Below are 21,585 nucleotides of genomic sequence, written 5' to 3'. Positions count from 1 at the left end.
ATTTTGGATTCTGCACCACTTAGAGGGTGGGGACCTGTAAATAAGGGGTGTGTAGCACGTTTGGGATGCAATAGAGCAGGAAAAGTGAGCTGCAATGCGTGCATGTTTGGTTTTGCAGATGAGGACACAGTTACAACATGGTAAAGTTTTTGATGTGTACTTGGCGATGGTGCTGTGAAAAGTAATGCAGTGTGGGCACTGGGTGCTGGGTTTACATACTGTTAGTATGGAAGAGGATATGATAGAAGTGCACCTTGGGTGTGCTTGGTTACCATGGTATGTGTTGATTTTTTTCAGTAGGGCCAATGTTGTGAAACAGTTGCGGCTAGGTTGGTAGTGAGACAATACTTTGAGAATCGGTGTGGGTAGGGGTGGTGGAAGTTGTAGTATGTTTGTGGATTCTGTTGGTAGGGACCTGTTTCCTTGAATGGGTGCAATGCAGAGGTTCCGTATGTGATTGGTGGATGCGTGTGTATGTTGGGTAGGAGTGCTGGTGGTAGTGGAGTGTATGTGGATTAGCGTAGTTGGTGATATGGCAAAATGCATGGTGCCATTATGTTGCAGTGCGTGTGTTGAAGGCCTAGCCTATTGGGTGCAATAGAGCAGCAGAAGTGAGCTGCCATACATGCATTTTTGTTTTCGCAGGTGAGGGCACTGTTTTTGATGTGTAAGCAGGCGTGAACACGGTTACAGGATCGTGAAATTTTTGATGTACAATTGACGATTGGTGAGGTGAAAAGTCATGCAGTATGGGCACTAGGTGCTGCGTTTAAATATTGTCAGTATGCAAGAGGATATGGTAGAAGTGCACCTTAAATGGGCTTGTGGGTAGGTTGGTAGTGACAATACTTTGTGAATGGTTGTGGGTAGAGGTGGTGGAGCCTCTGGTATGTTTGTAGATTCTCCTGATAGCGACTTGTTTTCGTGAATGGGTGCAATGCAGAGGTTCAGTGTGTCATTGGTAGATGCGTGTGCAGGGTGGGTAGGAGTGCTGGTGGCAGTGGTGTGTATGTGGATTGGCGTAGTTGGTGATATGATCACATGCATGGTGTCATTACGTTGCAGTGCCTGTGTTCAAGGTCTAGCCAATTGGGTGCATGGCCGAAGGGCGTAGGCCATAGGCCATGCATTGCAGAGCCTAGGATTTGAGGAAACCCACGGCACTAATGCAGTTTGGACTGCGTATCTGGTAGAGGGTGGTGACCTGTAAAGAATGATTGTGGAGTACATTTCAGATGCCATAGAGCAGCAGAAGTGAGCTGGCAGGTGTGTATGTTTGGTTCTGCGGGTGAGGTTGCTGTTAGAATATGGTCAAGTGTTGGATGTGTGATTGGAGATCGTGCAATGAAAAGTCATTCAGTGTGGCCATTGGGTGCAGTGTGTGCATACTGGCAGTACGACAGAGGGTATGGTTGAAGTGTAACCTGTATGGATTCTTTACTATGTTGTCTGCACATTTGTAATGTTTGTGAATGCTGCTAATTGCGACCTGGTTTCATGATTGGGTGTGTTATGGTGTGAGGGAGTTGGGTTGAAGTGCTGCTACATATGTTACGTTTGTGCACAATGTTAACTGACCACATGGTCGCATGCATGGATTCATAGTGTTGTGCTGTGTGTGGGCAAGGGTGGACTGGTGTTTTTACATGGCGAAAGGTGTGCTGGGTGCGTCGCAGGATCAGTGTGGATGCTGAAATAGGGCATCCTGTAGGAATGTCAGTAATATTTTTGTGCACGATCTGCACTGGTATGCCGTGGAAAGAGGCTTCGATACTGACTTTCAGTTGCAAGGAGTGCAGGCTTTTTGGGGCACAGTTTATGAGTGGGGTTTTGGATGTATGGATATCCTTTGCAAATGAGTGGCCTCTGTTGGTACTGTAGATGTGGTGGTCGTGCATTTTGGAGGGCTACATTTGGGGAACATGTCGTGCTCACGTTTGCTCACTTACTTAAAGAAGTTGATGACAGCTGTGATGCAGACATTTCCTACTGCAAAGGTGATTTTCTCATCGATGACACCAACAGGACAATGGGAGAATGCCAGTGTAATGTGTCCAGAGCGAGAGGTTGGGAGATGTTGGATAAACAGAAGCATGTGCCACTTTATGTGCAGTGCTGGGATGTTCTGCACGGACTATGAAAGTATTAGTAACCAGCCAGATTTGCAGTGGTTTCAAGGAAATGGCATTTTTTACCCCCATTGGCAATGCTGTTGTGTTTGCCACTCTGCACGAAGCGTTGCAAAAGAATTCTGTAGAAATGTAACATAAGCGTTCATCATCAATCGAGAAAAATGTCAGGAGAAGCAAACACAAAACTATATATTGGATCAGTGAAACGGGTTGACTCTGGCAAAATTTAGAACATATCACATTTCATTTAAATAGTTTTATTACAGAAAAATATCTTTGATTTTATAAGTACTCATTTAAAATTCAACAATTCATCACCTCATTCATTCCCTAATACAATCCCCATTCTAACATGTCTATCTAAAAACACACACCACATAATACACTACACTCAGTTCTTTAGCAGAGCATCCATTATTGTTGTTTTAGTAGCTTATTCAACAATGACCCAGTCCATAACATCAAGTGTCGTTATGTAGCTGATATGGTGTTTGACCAGATGTCTTATTTGTAGAGAAAACGTCGACACGTGTTTCGGTCAAAGACCTTCTTCAGGACGTAGGGCAAGAGGACACTGCTCCGCCCTATTGTAAACGTGTATGGGCCAGAATTCAATCTAAAAACAATAATACAAAAAGCCAGAAAGTCAACCCTATTTCTTTTAGAAGGTGACACATTAATGTCATATTTATGTCAGAATTAAATGAAGACACTCGCCTTACTCACCCCCAAGTAACAATTCCTAGGATCGTGAGAAAGGACCAAAGGGATAAATCCTCCACTGGCCTCGGTATTTATATCGAGCCTGTGGAACCAACACACATAAAAACACACACTTAGTGCTTAATACATAAGCCAAAATAGGACTTGTAACTATACATATATCAAGCTCGAGGTGATATAAAAGCCACTTACATATATCTGATGGCACAGAGAGCAACTCGTGCGGGGCCTGCACGATTGTACAAGCAGGACGTGCACTAGTGTGCTGAAGTCACTAGATCTTATAAAATCAAAGATATTTTTCTGTAATAAAACTATTTAAATGAAATGTGATATGTTCTAAATTTTGCCAGAGTCAACCCGTTTCACTGATCCAATATATAGTTTTGCGTTGCACAATACCTGAAGGATCGGGGACTATATCGCAGGTCTACCCCTTTATTTTCTCTTTAGGAGAAGCAAACAGACAGTGAGCAAAAGAGAGAAAAATAAGAAAAAAATGTACGAGTACACATACATAATAAAAACACGACAACAAAAATATATATAAGTGTTTTTAGAGACAATCCTAAAGACAGAATCCCCACCCCTGTTTCACATTCCTTCCCTCCACCCCCTGAACCCCATCCTCCTACAGCTTCTACCACGGTAATGCTGTGGATTCCGCTGGACTTTGAGGATTAGACGTGGCTTATCTGGCTCTTTTTTAGGATGGCAGCTATGGCATTGGCCATGTGGAGGCTAAGCCATTGGGTAATGTGGGTGCTGGTTGTGGTGTGTACATAAACACTGACAGAAGGTCAGCTCGTAACGATAAATGTAGGAGGCAATGGAGAAAGTGTGCAAGGTAAGGGGCATGCATCTAGTTTGGATGCATGCACTGCACTCACTTGCTTTACGTTGCTAATAAACATTCCCTGCGGGTTTTGTGGGATCAATTTTCCGACATTTGTAGTACATGCATTACAGTGGGAAAACCATATTGTGAAGTCTACAAGGGACGTGGCAGGCATCATGTTGTCATGAATGTAGTGTGTGTATAATATGATATGCTATGATGTGCTATGGTGTTTTGTGCCATTTGTATCGATCCTATATACAAGTGTGTGAAGGCGCACCTACGAAAGGGAGGCGGAACAGAGGCCACACAGAGACATAGATTCCTTTGGGCCAGCTGACATTGAGAGTGCGCAAGTGAATGGGAAGGGGGAGAGCAAAGCGCAGTACATGAGGACAATAAAAAATAGAAATACATGCAACTGCGGTCGGTGCTGGCAATTGCAAGGATAATTGCAGACGTGAAGTGGTGAATGGACTGTTAGGGTTATAGAAAACAGTCCCCAAGTGCAGGGGTTGGTAGAAAGCCAGTGCAGGGGTGGAACTGTAGGAGGGAGGTGGCCAGGGGCACAGATTATGGGGTGGGTAGGAAATGAATGCACGATACCTTTTAGCCAGGAAGTGAGTAGGGGAGAGGAAGGGATAAAGAAGAAGTGCATGGAAAGGTTTTCAGGTGCTTTCAGGCCCTACGATGCTTCTCAAGGTCCAAGGAGACAAAGAGCGTGTTCCACAGGGAGTCCCCAGCATAGGAAACACATCTACCAATATCTGGTTACGTGTAGAAGTAACTGATTCTGAGGGAGTACGAGGCGGATGAGGGAAGAGCTGGAGCAAGCAGATATTTAGGAGGTGAGAGTGCAAGGTATTGAGGTCCTAGGGACCAGAAGCCCTTCTGAATAATGCATTGGGCTTTTATTTTATCGTTCACAGCCACTGTGAGCTATTGCAGACGTTTTAATCCAGCACATATACGATCCCTGCCATTCAGGCCAAGGACAAGTTGCGCACTCCTCTTATGGATGAGATGTTGAGGGCGCAGAGTGGAAGGTGGCAGATTTAAAAAGAGCCTGTGGCAACAGTGCAGCGTACAAAGCACCACAACCGTGCAGACACTGACCTTTTGGAAAGTGACTGTAGGTTACTAAGATACATTTAGTGGTGGCTGTAGTGCCTTCTTTTTACGAGTTATGTAGTAGGTGGGTTAGTGTGGAACAATTTTCATAGCATAGTTGGAAGGAAAAAACAAAGTTCCTGTTTCGCTAATATAGTGTATGATATGGGTAAATGAAAACGTTGCAAGCACATACCAACAAAATGGCACTTTATGGTAGGAGATGGGAGGAACATCAGTATGCTTTTTAAACACGTAGTGGATGCTTAGAGGCAGACATCGTGCGCAGAGGCACTTATAACAGAGTTGTGAACATACTGCGAAAAAACTGTTCACACCTTTCTTTTGTGGTGATGGGTGTTTATGTGGATGAATGTGCATGTATAACTCATGCAATGTTTCACTGCTTTTTCAACTAGGCGTGCTTTCCAATAACAGCACACATGCAGGCTGATTTTGTAACGGTACATATGAAGTCTTGTAGAGAACTGACATTGTAAGATGCTGAGGTCTTGAAGGGCATTGGTGGATGCGTGTGTGAGTACTTAGCATTACGTAATAAGGGTGTGGTGGGAAGAGGATAGTGGAAAGGGAAGACGGACTGTGCATGATTTACCGGGGTGCGGCCCTTACGATACATTGCGCCCTGCACGTGCTACATTCTGCGCTTTTCAACAGGCTGACCAATGGAAATGCGATTGTTGCAATTGCCCAATCAGGTGGTTTGAGTGTGCGTCACAGGAAAGGGCTGCCATATTTTGTTTCATTATTCTGTGTAGTGAGGCTGGTAGAGATGGCCAGACGCACAGTTTTCATAGTGGGTGATCGCTTTGTGCTAGAGCTGCTCCAGTATGCCATGCAAAGAGGCCTTAGTAGCAATTTCAATTTGGACGAAGGTGAGACTTTGTGGTGCTGTGTTGCTGTCCGTACTTTCGACCATTTGCTTGAAGAATGTCGACGAGTGGCCACTCTAGGTACTGTACATGTTGTGGTAGTGCATTATGGAAGCACAAAAGTGATGGGTGGAAGGTTTTGAATGAATCTGAACCACTGGCATTGCTCTGGGCAACCTTCCACACCACCGTTTTTTAGCCCGTCTACGCCACTGCAAAAGGGGTCCAGCCATATGCAAATCAGTCGGGTACTGCCACCAATGGTAGAAGCCCAGCCCGAACTGCTAGGCCAGGTCCCCTCTGCACAGAAACACAAGCAACCCCAGACATGTTCGGCATTGTTGGGCCTCCTCAGTAAGGTGCAGCTTGGTTCCCTATGGCGCAGCGAGCAAGGGACCCACGTCTGGGCATACCCTCTCACATAGTGGGACCAACTGTAAGCACAAAAGTGATGGGTGGAAGCCATCACCTTTCTGTTTTGCTAAAGTCACCCCGAGTGGGACGGGTATGCCCAGACGTGGGCCCCGAGTCTGCCGGGCCTAGAGACCAAAGCTACTCCTCACTGATGACGCCCATCAAGGCAAACATGTCTGGGGATGCTTGTGGTCTCATGCAGAAGGGATGTGACCTAGCAGTTCGGGCTGGACTGCCCCTTTTGGGGTAGGACCAGGCCTGATTTGCATATGGTTTTTCCCCTTCTGAAATGGCTTGGCAGGCTGAAAAACGATGGTCTGAAGGGTTCCCAGAGCTTTGCCCGTGGTTATGATTAATTCAAAACCTTCCAGCCATCACCTTTCTGTTTTGCTGTAGTGCATTATGGAGCATTGCTTTTGGGTTCCATAGCTTGTGCAAGTGTGTACCGTCAACTCAAAAAGATGATGAAAGAATTGCAGCACATTTTTGCCACTGCGAAGGTGCTTTTCTCGTGTATAACACCAGGTCCAGTATATAACTATCCCAATGATTGTTGTAGGCAGCTAGAGGTGGGAAGGGGTCTTATCAACAGAAGCATGTGTAACCTTTGCGTGCTGCTGGGATGTACTCCTGTGACAATGACAACATTGGTGATCGATATGTGCACCTTCTCAATGGAAATGGCATTTCATGTCATCAATGACATTTGTGATGTCATCTTTGAGGTCATGGGTGTTAGTATTTGCAGTGCACAGTGGTAGCGTGAGTTATGGTTGGGTACCTTACCATAACTGGCAAATTTCTGGTGTTTTTCCGTTTTACCTGTAACCATAACATACCTGTAACAACGTTTTTCCATTGAATTTTATAGCTTTTTACTAGTGCAACTGAACCATAACATCCCTTTAACAACATTTTTTGTTAGTGAATGTATATATAAACTTTACAATACAAAAATAACCGAGTTGGATAGTTCAACAGTTAACGGGGGTGAAATTGGTTTTCTAAAGACACAAGAAGTTGTCAATTTACTCTCAAACAGTTAAAGATGCCCGGTCCATGGAGTTACGAACTCGGCTAGCGGGTGATATTCTGTCCTTTTACTAGTCTAGCACTTTTATTGATGTTTATATAGGTATCACCATACAATGGGAAGTATTTTTTAATAACTCTTAATCTGACAAAATAAACAAAATAGTGTAAGCTATAAGTGCTATAAGTCTATTTAGGTTCATAAATAAACCTGTCTGTCGGGTGTATTTACCTGCGCAGGTTCTGTGGGGGTGAACAGTACTGGATGTTATTGTGAAGTAGACTTATTAATAGTCTCACTTCAGGCCATCTTCAAAAAGCATAGAAATAATGCTTTTGAATTTGCCAAATCAACATTTGTGCTACCCAAATCGAAAATATATGTTTTTAATGAACCTTTACATTATTTTGGAGGTCTCCCACTGATTACTGTAGATTTGGCTAAATTTGGCTGAATGATGGGCAGAAGCGCCGCAAGGTAAGGCTGTTCCTAACGGTGTTCTTGTTCTTGCAGGAGATGAGCGCAGAAGAAAGATGCAGGCCTACTGGAGACCGATCCGAACACGGTGAGTGTCACGCTGCAGGTGCAGAAAACGCAAAGCATGTTTCTCAGCCTGGGCGTGGCTTAAATAGTCTGTGGGTATCCAAGGTGTCTCTGGGCTGAACCACACCCAAAAGACTCGACTGCACATGCAGTTCTGGGAACCGAAATATGTGGGGGCATCCATCTTGTCCCCATCAATGCACTACAAGTCCAATCCCCAATGTTATCCTATGGGAGTGAGTATGGGAGTGAGTGAGTCTGGTGCCACAAGCGCGCCAAGTCTGACTCCAAGTGGGTCTTTGGAGGGATGGGGAGGCCTTTGAGGACCATGTAGGTGATCGTGACCTGGCTCCAGCCTGACATCTTGGAGGGCTGGGGACATGAGGGGCAGAAATCATGACAGCACTCCCACCCAAGGCCCCTCTCAAGGTGGCTCTTCTGTCTGGTCCTGGTTTGTTTGGATGGTTTTGATGAAATCGTCTAAGCAAGCGAGGTGCATGGATGTACTCACAAGGCTCCCATGTCCTGTCTTGGGGACCATACCCCTTCCAGTCTATTAAGTAGTATAATTTGGATCTTACGTACTTTGAATCCAGGGTGTCCTTGACTTCGAATTCTGGCTCCCCGGCGACTACTACTGGCTGTGGTGGCGTTGCTACCTGGGTCCCAGGTTGAACAGGTTTAAGGAGAAGCACGTGGAACACAGGATGAATCTGCATGTTTGACGGCAAAGCTAGTCTGACCGCCACAGGATTTATCACGGAGGTGACAGGAAAAATGGACCCAGGTATCTTGGACGGAAAGTTCGGGTTCCTTTAATGGACACGTGTTTAGACGCCAGCCAGATTTTGTCTCCCACTTGGTAGTTGGGGGCCTTTGCTCGGTGTTGATCAGCGAACTTCTTTTGGCGATTCTTAGCTTGAAGTAAGTGTTCAGCTGCCCTTTTAAAGGTTTGAGAAATGGTTGTGTGCAAGGTTTTGACTGCTGGCATTTCCAGGGTTGTAGGAACGTCCAACTCAGAAGTACGTGGGTGCCTGCCATACATGGTATAAAAGGGTGTCTGCCCAGTGCTGGTGTGTAGGGAATTATTATAAGCATATTCAGCTATCCATTATAGGTCGAACCATCTTCCTTCAGCTTGGAGTAACATGCAACGCAGATACTGCTCGAGCGTCTGATTTGTCCTCTCAGTTTGACCATCCGTTTGGGGATGGTGACTGGTGGATAGCCTTATGTCGATCTGGGCCATGGAGCAGCATTTTCTCCAGAAGTTAGATACGAATTGAGAACCTCGATCTGAGACCAAAACTGAAGGAAACCCATGGAGCCGTACGATGCCTTCAGGAAATACCTTTGCCAGAGTGGAAGCATTTGGGAGCCCCTTAAGAGGAATGAAATGTGCCATTTTTGAAAATAGGTCTACGACCACAAGAATAGTGTTAAACCTTTGACTGGGTGGTAAGTCAGTAATAAAATCGAGGGACAACGCGGGCCAGGGTGCTGGTGGGATTTCCAATGGTTGTAATAGCCCAGCCGGTTTCTGCTTGGATGACTTGTTTTGAGCACACACTCCACAAGATAGGATGAATTGGATAATGTCTTTACGCCACGTGGGCCACCAATAATTTTGTTTGACCTTGGCTAGGGTTTTAGCGATTCCGGGGTGGCCCTCGATCAAGGAATTATGATAACCGGACATGACTTGTTTTTGTAGTTCTTGGTTTGGTAAGAATAACCGATTCCTGAAGTAGGGCAACTGATCTTTTATCATGTAATGTTCTCCTTGTGCACTCCACGCTTGTAATTGCTCCGGACTCATCAGGTTTTGGATTTCTTCATGTAATTCTTTCTAAGTTATAGTTGCTGTGATTCCTAGGAGCTTGTCACTCGGGATGATTGCTATTGGGTTAGGGGTCTGATACCCTTGCTCTTTCACCCCCCATATGGGAAAGGGCATCGGCCTTCCCGTTTTTCACCCCTGTTCGAAATGTAATCACATAGTCATATTCAGCAAAAAAAGAGCCCAACGTAGTTGTCGTGAGGATTGGGCCTTTGCCGTTTTTAGGTACTGGAGGTTCTGGTGGCCAGTTATTACAGTGATTGTGTGTCTGGCACCCAAGAGGTAGTGCCGCCATACCTTAAAGGCTGACTTAATGGCCAGGAGTTCTTTGTCTGTGATAGCGTAATTGAGTTCAGGGGTTGTGAATTTACGCGACCAGAAGGCAACAGGGTGTAATTGGCCCGTTTCGGGGTCCTTTTGTGAGAGGACGGCTCCCATAGCCATGCTTGAGGCGTCCGTTTCAACCAGGTATGGGAGATCGGGGCGAAGGTGGCGTAAAATTGGGGCAGATGTGAATATTGCTTTGAGTTCCTGGAAAGCTTCCTCGGCTTCTGTTGTCCACTGGAACTTTTTATTGCTTTTCCCTAGCAATGATGTAATGGGATGCACGATTTGCGAAAATCCTGGGATGAACCGGCGGTAGAAGTTTGCAAAACCCTGCATACTTTGAACCCCCTTGAATGAATTTGGGGATGGCCAGTTCAGGATAGCATCTACCTTGTGTACATCCATTCAGATTCCATTCGGGCTGAGAATAAAGCCCAGGAATGCCACCTCGGAGACGTGGAATGAGCACTTTTCGAACTTGGCGTAGAGCTGGTGTTGACAGAGTTTCTCCAATACGGATCAGATGTGTTTAACGTGGTCCTGCTTTGATGCCGAATATACTAGAATATCGTTGATGTACACTAGAGCACAGACATAAATCAATTCCCGTAGGACATCGTTCATGAAATATTGAAATGCTGCAGGTGCGTTGCAAAGGCCAAAGGGCATTACTTGATATTTGTACAAGCTGTATTTGGTGCGAAAAGCACATTCGTCCCCCTTTTTTACGTGAACAAGGTGATATGCCCCCCTCAGGTCTAGTTTTGTGTAGATTTGGGCATCTTTGACTTGATCAAGCAATTCAGGGATCAGTGGCAGGGGGTAGCGTTTTTTTACGAAGAATAGAGGACTGGCTGCTGGAGACTTCGAGGGACTTCGAGGGACGGATGAACCCGTTGGCCAGGTATTGGTCAAGATAGGCCTTCAGGTGCTGGTTTTCTGGTTCCGTGAGTACATAAATTCTCCCACAAGGGATTTGTGCACCAGGTATCAGGTCGATTTGCCAATCGTATGGTCTATGCGGTGGCAGGGTATTAGCCTGTTCTTTCTGAAAGACATCTTGAAAGTCCTGGTATTCACTTGGTAGGGTGCCGATTGCCACAGTCGCAGGCGTGGAGGTTCTGGTGTCTATTGGTTGTTTCTCTTGGCAATAACATGTGTGGGTGCAAGTCTCGGGAAAGGCCAATTATTTTACTCGCCAATTGATTCGAGGATTGTGAGCTACCAACCATGGCATTCCCAAAATCAACCAGAACTGTGGTGCCTTAATGAGGTCGAAAACCATAGATTCTTGGTGTCCATCCTGGCACAGAAGGGTTAAAGCTGCAGTGCATTTGGATACTGGACCAGAAGCTATTTCTGTGCCGTAGACAGTGGTAACAGTGTTGGTAGTTGATTTAGGGCGTAACGGAAGCCCCATCTTTGCCGCAAGATCCTGGTCGATGTAATTCCCAACGGCTCCACTGTCAATGTACGCTCTTACTGCGTGCATTCGAGATGGTTGTTGGTGATTGATCAAGACCACAGATAGTGCAAAATGGCAGGTCTGTAGTTGACTTTCTTCGCTCGACAAGTGGACCCCTACACTTGTCGGGCTGGGGAGTTTTCCGATTCCTTGATGGTATCCTACTTGTCCATGGCCCCTACCGTCCTCCTCGGTGGCTTCACAGGGCACTCTTTAAGGAAATTACCTGACCTTCCACAGTACGGACATAACTGCTGCTGTCTCCTTTTATCCCTTTCCGCTTTAGTCAAGGGGGATCTGACACCGCCCCCCTGATTTGCATTGGTTCTCCTGAACCTTCCGTTGTGCGGGCAATATTGTCCTTTGAACGCACATACATAGGGCGAGGGTCCGGTCTGGTTCGATCTGCTCTTCGTTCCTGCAACCTATGATCCAGTTGAACAACAAGGTCAATGAATTCTGAGCAGTCTTTCGGGGGGTTCACTACTTGCACGAGAACATCCTTGAGCTCCCCCGCAACCCCTGATGAAATAACGTGGTTCTCTTCTCCACTGGCCATTCTGCTTCAACGACGAGTCTATTGAACGTGGCTATGTATGTTAACAGGTCTTGATTCCCTTGGCATAGGGACAGAAGAGAAGTTCATTGTCTAATGCCTGCCCATGAGTACGACTGGCAAACAGCTTTTCCATCTCCTGCTGAAAGTCCCTGAAGTCATGCAGCAAAGGATCGTCTTGGGCCACAAAGGGTACAGACCAGTCCGTGGCGCTACCACTCAGGTAGGATAGCACAAAAGCGACCCGTGATTGGTCATTCGGAAAGGCCCCTGGTCTACAAATGAAGTGCAGACGGCACTGGTTCATGAACGTTGCAAACCTCTTGGGATCCCCCTTAAATCGTTTGGGCGGGGCCAAGGGAACTGCCCCAGGAAGGGTTATCTGAATGGGATTGGCTAATGGTGCTGGCATCGAGGGCACACTTCCCGGCAATGGTGCATGCCCTGCTTGTGACTGGAGAAGTTGCCGGCTTAAATCATCAGTGCGTTCTTTGGCTACTATCAGCTCTCTCCTCAGGGTGTTGGTCTCCTGCCTGGCTGCATCTACTTCGGAACGTAGCTGCCCCAACATGTGGACTAACTGGTCGGTTTCTGACGTTTCCATGACGCCCAGGTGGATTTTGATGTGAGGCTTTGCGTTCTGTAACGCTCACCTGGTATCCACGGGGACGTCACTCAGCCTGTTCTGACCTCTTACGACCTCAAACCCTTCCCTGGAGTCTACTCGACTGGAGACTGGGCCTGAAACACAGGATTGGTAGAGTTTAACTCCCTATTGCCTCTGTGTGCTTGAACCCCTTCTTCCCCGGGGTCCAACCCTTCCCTTTGATCCACAGCTCACCTTGTTTTCTTGGAAAGTGTGCTCTCTGTCCTGCTTTCAGCACAGGGGCGCGTTTATTGATGCAGGCTCGTTGCTGCCTAGTTACTTCACTGGCAAGAGTCCGACAGGTAAGTATAATGAGTCCTTTGAACAGTTCTCTAACTTCGTTCCTTCCCTTCCTTCGATGATGGCCGGCGTGCTGCTGAGATGAGTAGCGCTGAAGGTGAGTGAGAGCGCGATGCGACCCTTTCGTATTTGTATTGAACTGAGTTCTTTTTCTGTGTCTTTTAGGTGCCGCAACGTTTTCAGCGTGGATGCCAGTTATGAAGAAGAAATGTGGTGAGTAAGCGCGGTATGCGGCACCTCTAGATGTTTCCACGCTAACCTGGAGTGTCTTTTCCCTCTTGCAGATGGATGAGAAGTTCCGGAGACAGAGTTCCCCCAGAGCGGCTGGGATTCAGGTAAGCGTTTGAAGCTCGTACAGTCTTTAAAAATAAGCAAAGATTTGCTGAATGCTTACTAATGTCTTTTTTCTGTTCTTTTCCCTTTTCCTTAGGAAGCGGTGTGCTGGGATGGGAATGACACCGCCGAAGATGCCCGCAGAACAGAAGGAGCGATGAATGATGGGCAGAAGCGCCGCAAGGTAAGGCTGTTCCTAACGGTGTTCTTGTTCTTGCAGGAGCTGAGCGCAGAAGAAAGATGCAGGCCTACTGGAGACCGATCCGAACACGGTGAGAGTCATGCTGCAGGTGCAGAAAAAGCAAAGCATGTTTCTCAGCCTGGGTGTGGCTTAAATAGTCTCTGGGTATCCCAGGTGTCTCTGGGCTGAACCACACCCAAAAGACTAGACTGCACATGCAGTTCTGGGAACCGAAATATGTGGGGGCATCCATCTTGTCCCCATCAATGCACTACAAGTCCAATCTCCAATGTTATCCTATGGGAGTGAGTGAGTCTGGTGCCACAAGCGCCAAGTCTGACTCCAAGTGGGTCTTTGGAGGAATGGAGAGGCCCTTGAGGGCCATGTAGGTGATCGTGGCCTGGCTCCAGCCTGACATCTTGGAGGGCTGGGGACATGAGGGGCAGGAATCATGACAAGCAGGCACGAGACCCACTTCTGGACATACCCGTCCCACTCGGGGTGACTAACGCGAAACTAAGAGGTGATGGCTGGAAGGTATGGAATTAATCCTAACCTCTGGCATTGCTCTGGGTAACCCTCCAGACCATCTTTCTTCACATGCCAAGCCATTACAAAAGGGGAAAGACCATATGCAAATCAAGCTTGGTCCAACCCCAAAAGGGGCACTCCAGCTCGAACTGCTTGGTCACATCCCTTCTGCACGAGACCACAAGCATCCCCAAACATGTTTCGGCATCATTGGGCATCATCAGTGAGGACTAGCTTGGGTCTCTAGGCCCAGCAGGCACGGGACCGACGTCTGGGTATACCCATCCCACTCGGGGTGACTAACGCAAAACAAAGGAGGTGATGGCTGAAAGACTTGGAATGAATCCTAACCTCTGGCATTGCTCTGGGTAACCCTCCAGACCATCGTTCTTCACCTGCCAAGCCATTACAAAAGGGGAAAGATGATATGCAAATCAACCTTGGTCCAACCCCAAAAAGGCAGTCCAGCTCGAACTGCTTGATCCCAACCCTTCTTCACAAGAGCACAAGCATCCCCAAACATGTTTCAACCTTGCTGGGCCTCATCAATGAGGAGTAGCTTGGGTCTCTAGGCTCAGCAGACACAGGGCCCACGTCTGGGCATACCACTCCCACTAGGGGTGACTAACGCAACACAAAGGACGTGATGACTGGAAGGTTTGGAATCAATCCTAACCTCTGGCATTGCTCTGGGCAACCCCCCAGACCATCGATCTTTGCCTGCCATTCCATTACAAAAGGGGAAAGACCATATGCAAATCAAGCTTGGTCCAACCCCAAAAGGGGCAGCCCAACTGCTTGGTTAAATCCCTTATGCATGAGACCACAAGCATCCCCAAACATGTTTCGACCTTGGGCCTCATCAGTGAGGAGTACCTTGGGTATCTAGGCCCAGCAGGCACGAGACCCACTTCTGGGCATACCCGTCCCACTCGGGGTGACTAACGCAAAACTAAGAGGTGATGGCTGGAAGGTTTGGAATTAATCCTAACCTCTGGTATTGCTCTGGGCAACCCTCCAGACCATCTTTCTTCACCTGCCAAGCCATTACAAAAGGGGAAAGACCATATGCAAATCAAGCTTGGTCCAACCCCAAAAGGGGCACTCTAGCTCGAACTGCTTAGTCACATCCCTTCTGCACGAGACCACAAGCATCCTCAAACATGTTTCGGCCTCATTGGGCATGATCAGTGAGGAGTAGATTGGGTCTCTAGGCCCAGCAGGCACGGGACCAACGTCTGGGCATACCCATCCCACTCGGGGTGACTAACGCAAAACAAAGAAGGTGATGGCTGAAAGACTTGGAATGAATCCTAACCTCTGGCATTGCTCTGGGTAACCCTCCAGACCATCGTTCTTCGCCTGCCAAGCCATTACAAAAGGGGAAAGATGATATGCAAATCAACCTTGGTCCAACCCCAGAAAATGGCAGTGCAGCTCCAACTGCTTGGTCACATCCCTTCTGCACAAGACCACCAGCATCCCCAAACATGTTTCTGCCTTATTGGGCCTCATCAATGAGGGGTAGCTTGGGTCTCTAGTCCCAGGGGCACTGTTAAAGTGATGAATTAAAGGATTCAAATTAAAGGAATAGTTCGGTCAGAAATATTATTGGCCAAAAGGATAGCCAATAATTAAAAAAATACCTAAAATATATATTTTTTTAAAGTCCCTATGCAAAGTTACGAGCAAATGAAGCTCGAACTTTAAAATTGCAAGCACTAGGGGGCATCCATTTTGTCATTTCAGGCAGCCTCCTCGGCTCTGCCTTTGTGGCACTAAACAAGCAGCAAAAGCCCCTAATGGGAGCTTTTGCTTACTGCAGCCTAAGCAGAGCTGAGGAGGCTGCCTTCAATTTCATTTTACGTTTTCTGTGCTCCCCAAGCCCAGGGAAGCACAGAAAACGTAAAATGAAGGCAAAAAGCTGCGGCACACCAATTAAAAATATAACGTTGTTGTATTTGTGATTGCCGTGGAACCACGGCAATCACAAATACAACAACGTTGTTATTCTGACAGCAGCAGCTTTCGCTGGGAGTCCAGGAGACTCTCCACGAAAGCTGGAGCATTCAGAATAACAACGTTTTGGATTTGTAAATACTGCAGCATTTACAAATACAAAAACGTTGTATTTCTAAAGACGTGGCATGGAAACACAACTGCGTTGTGTTTCTGCCTACAGCAGCTTTCACTTTGGGGCTCTCTGGCTCCCGGGGAGCCCGAGAGCTCCAAATTGAAAGCTGCTGTACGCAGAAACACCACCACCCGGGGAGCCAGAGAGCCCCAAAGTGAAGGCTGCTGTAGGCAGAAACACCGCGGCATTTCTAAACACCCACGTTGTGAGCCCGAGAGCTCCAAAGTGAAAGCTGCTATAGGCAGAAACACTGCGGCATGGAAACACAACCGTGTTGTGTTTCTGCCTGCCTTGGCTTTCACTTTGGGTCGCCAATGCTCCCCCGAGGGAGCACCGATGACCCAAAGTGATAGCCAGGGCAGGCAGAAACACAAAAAAAGTTTCTCAGGCTCCTCCGGCTTGGAGGAGCGTGAGAAACTTAGAAAGAAAAACCGCAGCGTTTTTTAAACACAACAACGTTGTATTTATGTTTGCGGTAGCTTCAGCTTGGAGCAAACATAAATACAACATTTTAAAAGCTGCGGTTTTATTTCTCTGTTTTCCGGGTTCCTCCAGCCCGGAAAATGTAGAAAAAAAAAAGCAGCTAGTGCTTATTTAAAAAAAAAAAATAGCACTTACCGAGATGCAGCTGCAGCTTTCCTGCCTGTAGTCTCTGGCCCCCGTCCTCCGAGTCCGGCACCAGTGAAGCAAAAGCCACCCAGTGGTAGCTTTTGTTTACTACAGCTGGCTGGCTTTTGCTTCATTAGTGCCGCAAACGCAAACACAGGCGGCATCCATTTCATGCCCCCTAGTGCTTGCAATTTTAAAGTTTGAGCTACATTTGCTCGAAACTTTGCATAGGGACTTAAAAATATATATATATATATTAGGTATTTGTTTTATTATTGCCCATCTTTTTGGCCAATAATATTTCTGACCGAACCATTCCTTTAATCTTAACTAACGTTGCTCTGGACAGCATTCCATACGATCATTTATTGCCCAGCTCACCATTGAAAAATGGGACCAGTCAAATTCAAACCAGTTTTGGTCCTCCAACCAACGTGTGGTATGTAAAGTTAGGATTTATTTAAAACTTTTCATCCATTACTGTTTAGTTTGGTTAAAACAAAAAGAGTGTAATAAAGAAAGGCAAAGCCAAGCCAGTACATCGAACACAGGGATGTGCCTGTGATGCCATCACCACGGTTAAAGTGTGTGCAATAAGCTTCACCCCATGTCTCTAGAAGTTTACGATGGGCTCAGAATCCATCTCAGTGCATCGTCATTACAAGGACGTGTTTTAGTTGTATTCATCTGCGAGCAATGGCGGCGGTCTGGTCTAATTGTAATTTGAAAAAATCATGTATTTTTTGTGATGCACTTAAGGAAGACCTAGCCCACTTTGTATTGTTTTGCCCAGCTTTCTCGCCTATTAGAGATTGCATGCTTAAACCACTCTTGCAGGGTCAGGGATTCCTTCAATATGAACCAGCACTGTGTTATCTCTTATGGCCAGATTCAGTATGTGCGGGCTGTGTTCTATTATCATTCTTAAAGAATGCGCTATCTGTCAGGACATTTTTATTGTAATCCGCCTGAAGGTTTTTCTTGTATTTACAGAATGTTTTATGGTTTTATTGATGTTGGAATTGTTTACATGTGTTCATTTGTAATTATGTTCTTTATTGTTGTTTTTATGGGTACATTTTGTGTTCCCGAAATAAACCTTTTTACACACACATAACCACTAACGTTGCTCTGGGCAGCATTCCATGCCATCATTTATTGTCCCAGCTCGCTGTTGCAAAAGGGGACAAGCCAAATGCAAACCAGTGTTGATCCGTCACAAAGGTGTGTTATGTAAATTTAGGATTTATTTAAAAATGTTCATCCATTATTGTTTAGCTTGGTTAAAAAAAAGAGTGTAATAAAGAAAGGCATAGCCAGTGCATCAACCACAGGGATGTGCCTGCGATGTCATCACCACGGTCAAAGTTTGCGCAATAAACTTCACCCCATGCAGTACATTTAACAGTTACCATACCTGATTCAGTGCACCAAAGGCTATGCTGACACAATCTGAGTGCAAAATAATAACTTGAAACTTGTTCCACAGGTTACTATGAGCTTTGATGACTGCTCCTATCCAAGCTCAGAAGAACTGACGATCATGAGAGAGGATAGACGTCTAATCCGGTCTAGGGATGGTTCAGATACAACTCATCACAGGAAAGCAAAAGAAAGCCCATCACATTCGTCCGTCAGAAGCTGGCAACACCATAGGCCACACACTAGCTTCCACCTGACAACACCATCTTATCGTCGCTCCCCTCCTGTCTACTTCCGGAACCCTCACGGATCCTGTGGGAACCACCGATCACTCAACGCAACCCCTTTGACTTCCTATGTGCGTCCTCCAGCCTCCCACATGAGTCGCTCCGACTACGTGACCCCTTCGATCTATGAACTCCTGCGGATTCTGCAGGCGAAGGCGGGTTATGCCAACCAGGAGGATCAAATCTGGTCAAATCTCTACCTGGGAGATGAGTAAGATATTTTTTGTGATTTTAGTATATGAGGCAACTCTTTCTGCAAAAGATGGGGGAATCATAGGTGGATGTGCATGCTGTTTGACTTGGAGTTAGAGTTCTCTGTATTACACTAGCATTCTGTGATTCTGAGATCTTCATTTGACTTATTTTATTGTAATATGCCCAGTAATTTAAAATGCAAATTGGCGTAGTTGGGAACAAATGTTTTATTCTCATGAACCCCAGACCTGCGAGCCAAGCTAACACCATGGGTTTTCCATTCCCATCAATACAAAAGCCTCTGCGGTAGAGTGTGTCACATGTCAGGGGAACTCTTTATTTCTCTATACACATATTCACTTATGTCAATAACGGGTTAAATACATGATTTTAACGTGATACAGGAAAGACTATATAATCACCATTTATTCTGCTTTTGAAAAAAATCATTGCCGTTTCCCTTATGGTTACTATGTTTGGAGGAGAACCATTTGAAAGGAGAAATAAAATGCAAGGTACCCTGGTCCCTAACATTATCTACAGTTCCCAAAAAATCATTCAATACTTGTAGAAGGTCACTCATATCCTACAGCAGTGGAAAAGTCTTACAACAAAACAGACACTTACAACCCCAGCGGTATCTGGCATGGCGATAAACAAAATAATCATTGTAGTTTTGTCTGTCTCAATGTCGAAGTTGAGTCAGACGTGGTCAAATCCACAGCAGGCAGCTGACACTCTAAGTCAGGGATCTCCAACCTTTGGCTCTCCAGATGATTTGAACTACAAATCTCATGCGCCCAGGCCAACAAAGTCAATGGCAAGGGATCATGGGAGTTGTAGTCAAAAACATCTGGAGAGCCACAGCTGTTCTAATTGATTGTCTGCAAATCTCTCCAACACCACAGGATTTGGCTTCCTGACTTGTGGTATTCCTCAAAATTCTTCAAAGACTTATGTTGCCATGCGATCCACTCAATATGAACCAGCCACCGCCTTTCTAAGGCATCCTATTATATATATATATATCAGTTCAATGAGGGGGCTGGCTGGTGATCGAAGACGGACAACGCTGTGATTGTCCCTTTAAAGGTAGCATTTTATCCGTGACCACCTTAACTTCTGCAAGGCCCTAAAACCTAGCTTTTCAGACAATAACTCTCCTGTGCTTTGCCTCCCCATTTCGGTGGCAGCGTAAGTAGATCACCCTTATAGTGAACACTGCGCTTTGTAAAAACCTGTTGGTGATGAATGTGTTCTGTGAGAACTGGTAAACTATGACATCAACATTGTCTAAAAGAGAACACATGGTAAAGTAAACGTCCCTGTAGTAACAGTCATGCTTAGTAATGATAAAGTGACCAATATGCTAATGGATTTGATAATGAGGTGCTCTGTGTGCGTGGCAGATCAGACTGGAGAATGGTTGTGTTATTGTGGAGAAATAAGCAGTTATAGGAAGCAATTCAACAGCTAATTTGTGAACTTTCAGTTGCCACACAAGTCAAACACTTCTGGATGCTGTTAGAATGAACTATGAAAACATAGCATTGTCAGAGATTTGCAGATCTAAGATGGGTGCAGTTTGCTTTCATAACTAATCAGTATACATAGAAGAGAGGCATTATTGAAGAGAGCATGCTCAGTGTCACTGCCAAGGAGGGAATGTGCTGAGTGTAGAAACTCTAAACCTCAAGAAGTACTGTCAGGTTAAAATTGCAAGGTCTTGCTTCCTTCCTATCTTTGTTTTACATTGTGAATATGACTTACTGTTGAGGTGATACACTATGCATTCTAGTGGTGCTTTTAAGAGTACTTTACTGATAATCATGACAATGTTGAGTTTTCCAAAAGGGGAGACATCTCAGTTTGTTTCTTGAAAGGTTTTTAATGTATTGTTAGAATATGCACAACCTCTGAAATTGATCCTGAATTCTACTACTTTCTTGCGGATTGATATTTGATTTGTGTGATTTGTGTGCTTTAGTAATTCAATCTGTCATGATTATAGTTGTAGGCTTTCTTTGCCAAAAAGCACAGAAGAGAATCTTGGCCCCGTATAGATACAACCCCGTTCCTTCCTGGACATCGTATACATTGACTATCTACTTCTTAGGGAAACACTGAGGTCATGTATACTATACACTTTCAAGATCATTAGGGTCACAGGGATTGCTCACTGGCAACATACTTGTCTCGGGAACAAAACAACTCTGAGCAACATGGGTTTGAAACCCAATCCCGAGCTTAAAGGCTGGAGTGCAGAAGAAAGTGCCACATTAATAACACATTTAATTTATTTTTCCTCCTCCAAATTCCCTATCTACCTCTCTGACCTACACCACGCCCTCTCCTCCAATGCAAAATTCACTGTTCATTTCACTGATAAAGCCTTCTCTAACTTCAACACTGCTCTTATCACTCACGTCTTCTCTCACTTCCCTCTTACTACTTTCACTCCTAAACCCTCCCTTTCCTTGGATTACACCTACCATGCACACCCTGAAAACAACAATGAGGAAAAACAATCACTCTTGGCAAAGATCTAAACAGTCTTCAGATCTACAGCTGTACCTGACTGCTCTTCAAAACTACTCCTCTGTTCTCAACTCTGCCAAACGTGACATCTATCTCTCTCTTATTAGGTCTCAATCCTCTCAACCTAGGCACCTCCAAAAATCTCTCAACTCAATTCTCTCATGTCATAAATTCTCCTCCGTCTACTCTACTCTTTCTGCAAACAGTCTAGTCTCTACTTTGCTTAAAACATTTCCAACATTCAAAATACGCTTGCAAAGTACCTTCTACCCCCTCACCTGCCCACTTTTCTCCACCATCCTCCTCTCCTGCGACAATGTCTTCCTTTGCCCCCACTCACCCTGATGAGATTCTTGACCTTCTCCTTAGGGCTAACCCCATTGACACTCTATCCCCACACATAGTAAAACTCACAGGTCCCAGAGTTGCTCCATATCTTGCTTCCCTCTTCAAAACATCTTTTAACAGTGTCAGTTTTCCATCATCCTACAAGTCGGCTACTGCCATCCCTATCCTTAAGAAACTTGGCCTGTCT

The 21,585-nt window shown here is 45.7% G+C and overlaps 1 protein-coding gene across 3 annotated transcripts in view; it reads left to right on the top strand.

Moving 5' to 3' along the window:
* The window catches only part of LOC138473716 (dual specificity phosphatase 29-like), a 434,898-nt gene that overhangs the window by 358,435 nt on the left and 54,878 nt on the right, over positions 1 to 21,585 (top strand). For all 3 annotated transcript variants that reach the window (XM_069612190.1, XM_069612192.1, XM_069612191.1), the window contains one exon: positions 18,098 to 18,528. In XM_069612190.1, coding sequence (XP_069468291.1) covers positions 18,098 to 18,528 — 431 coding nt within the window. The remainder of the gene's footprint in view (positions 1 to 18,097; positions 18,529 to 21,585) is intronic.

The sequence above is a fragment of the Ambystoma mexicanum genome, chromosome 8 (assembly GCF_040938575.1).
Source record: "Ambystoma mexicanum isolate Mex_15411 chromosome 8, UKY_AmexF1_1, whole genome shotgun sequence".
Lineage (NCBI taxonomy): Eukaryota > Metazoa > Chordata > Amphibia > Caudata > Ambystomatidae > Ambystoma > Ambystoma mexicanum.
The sequence above is the reverse complement of the archived record's forward strand: the minus strand, read 5'-3'. Positions and strand labels throughout refer to the sequence as shown.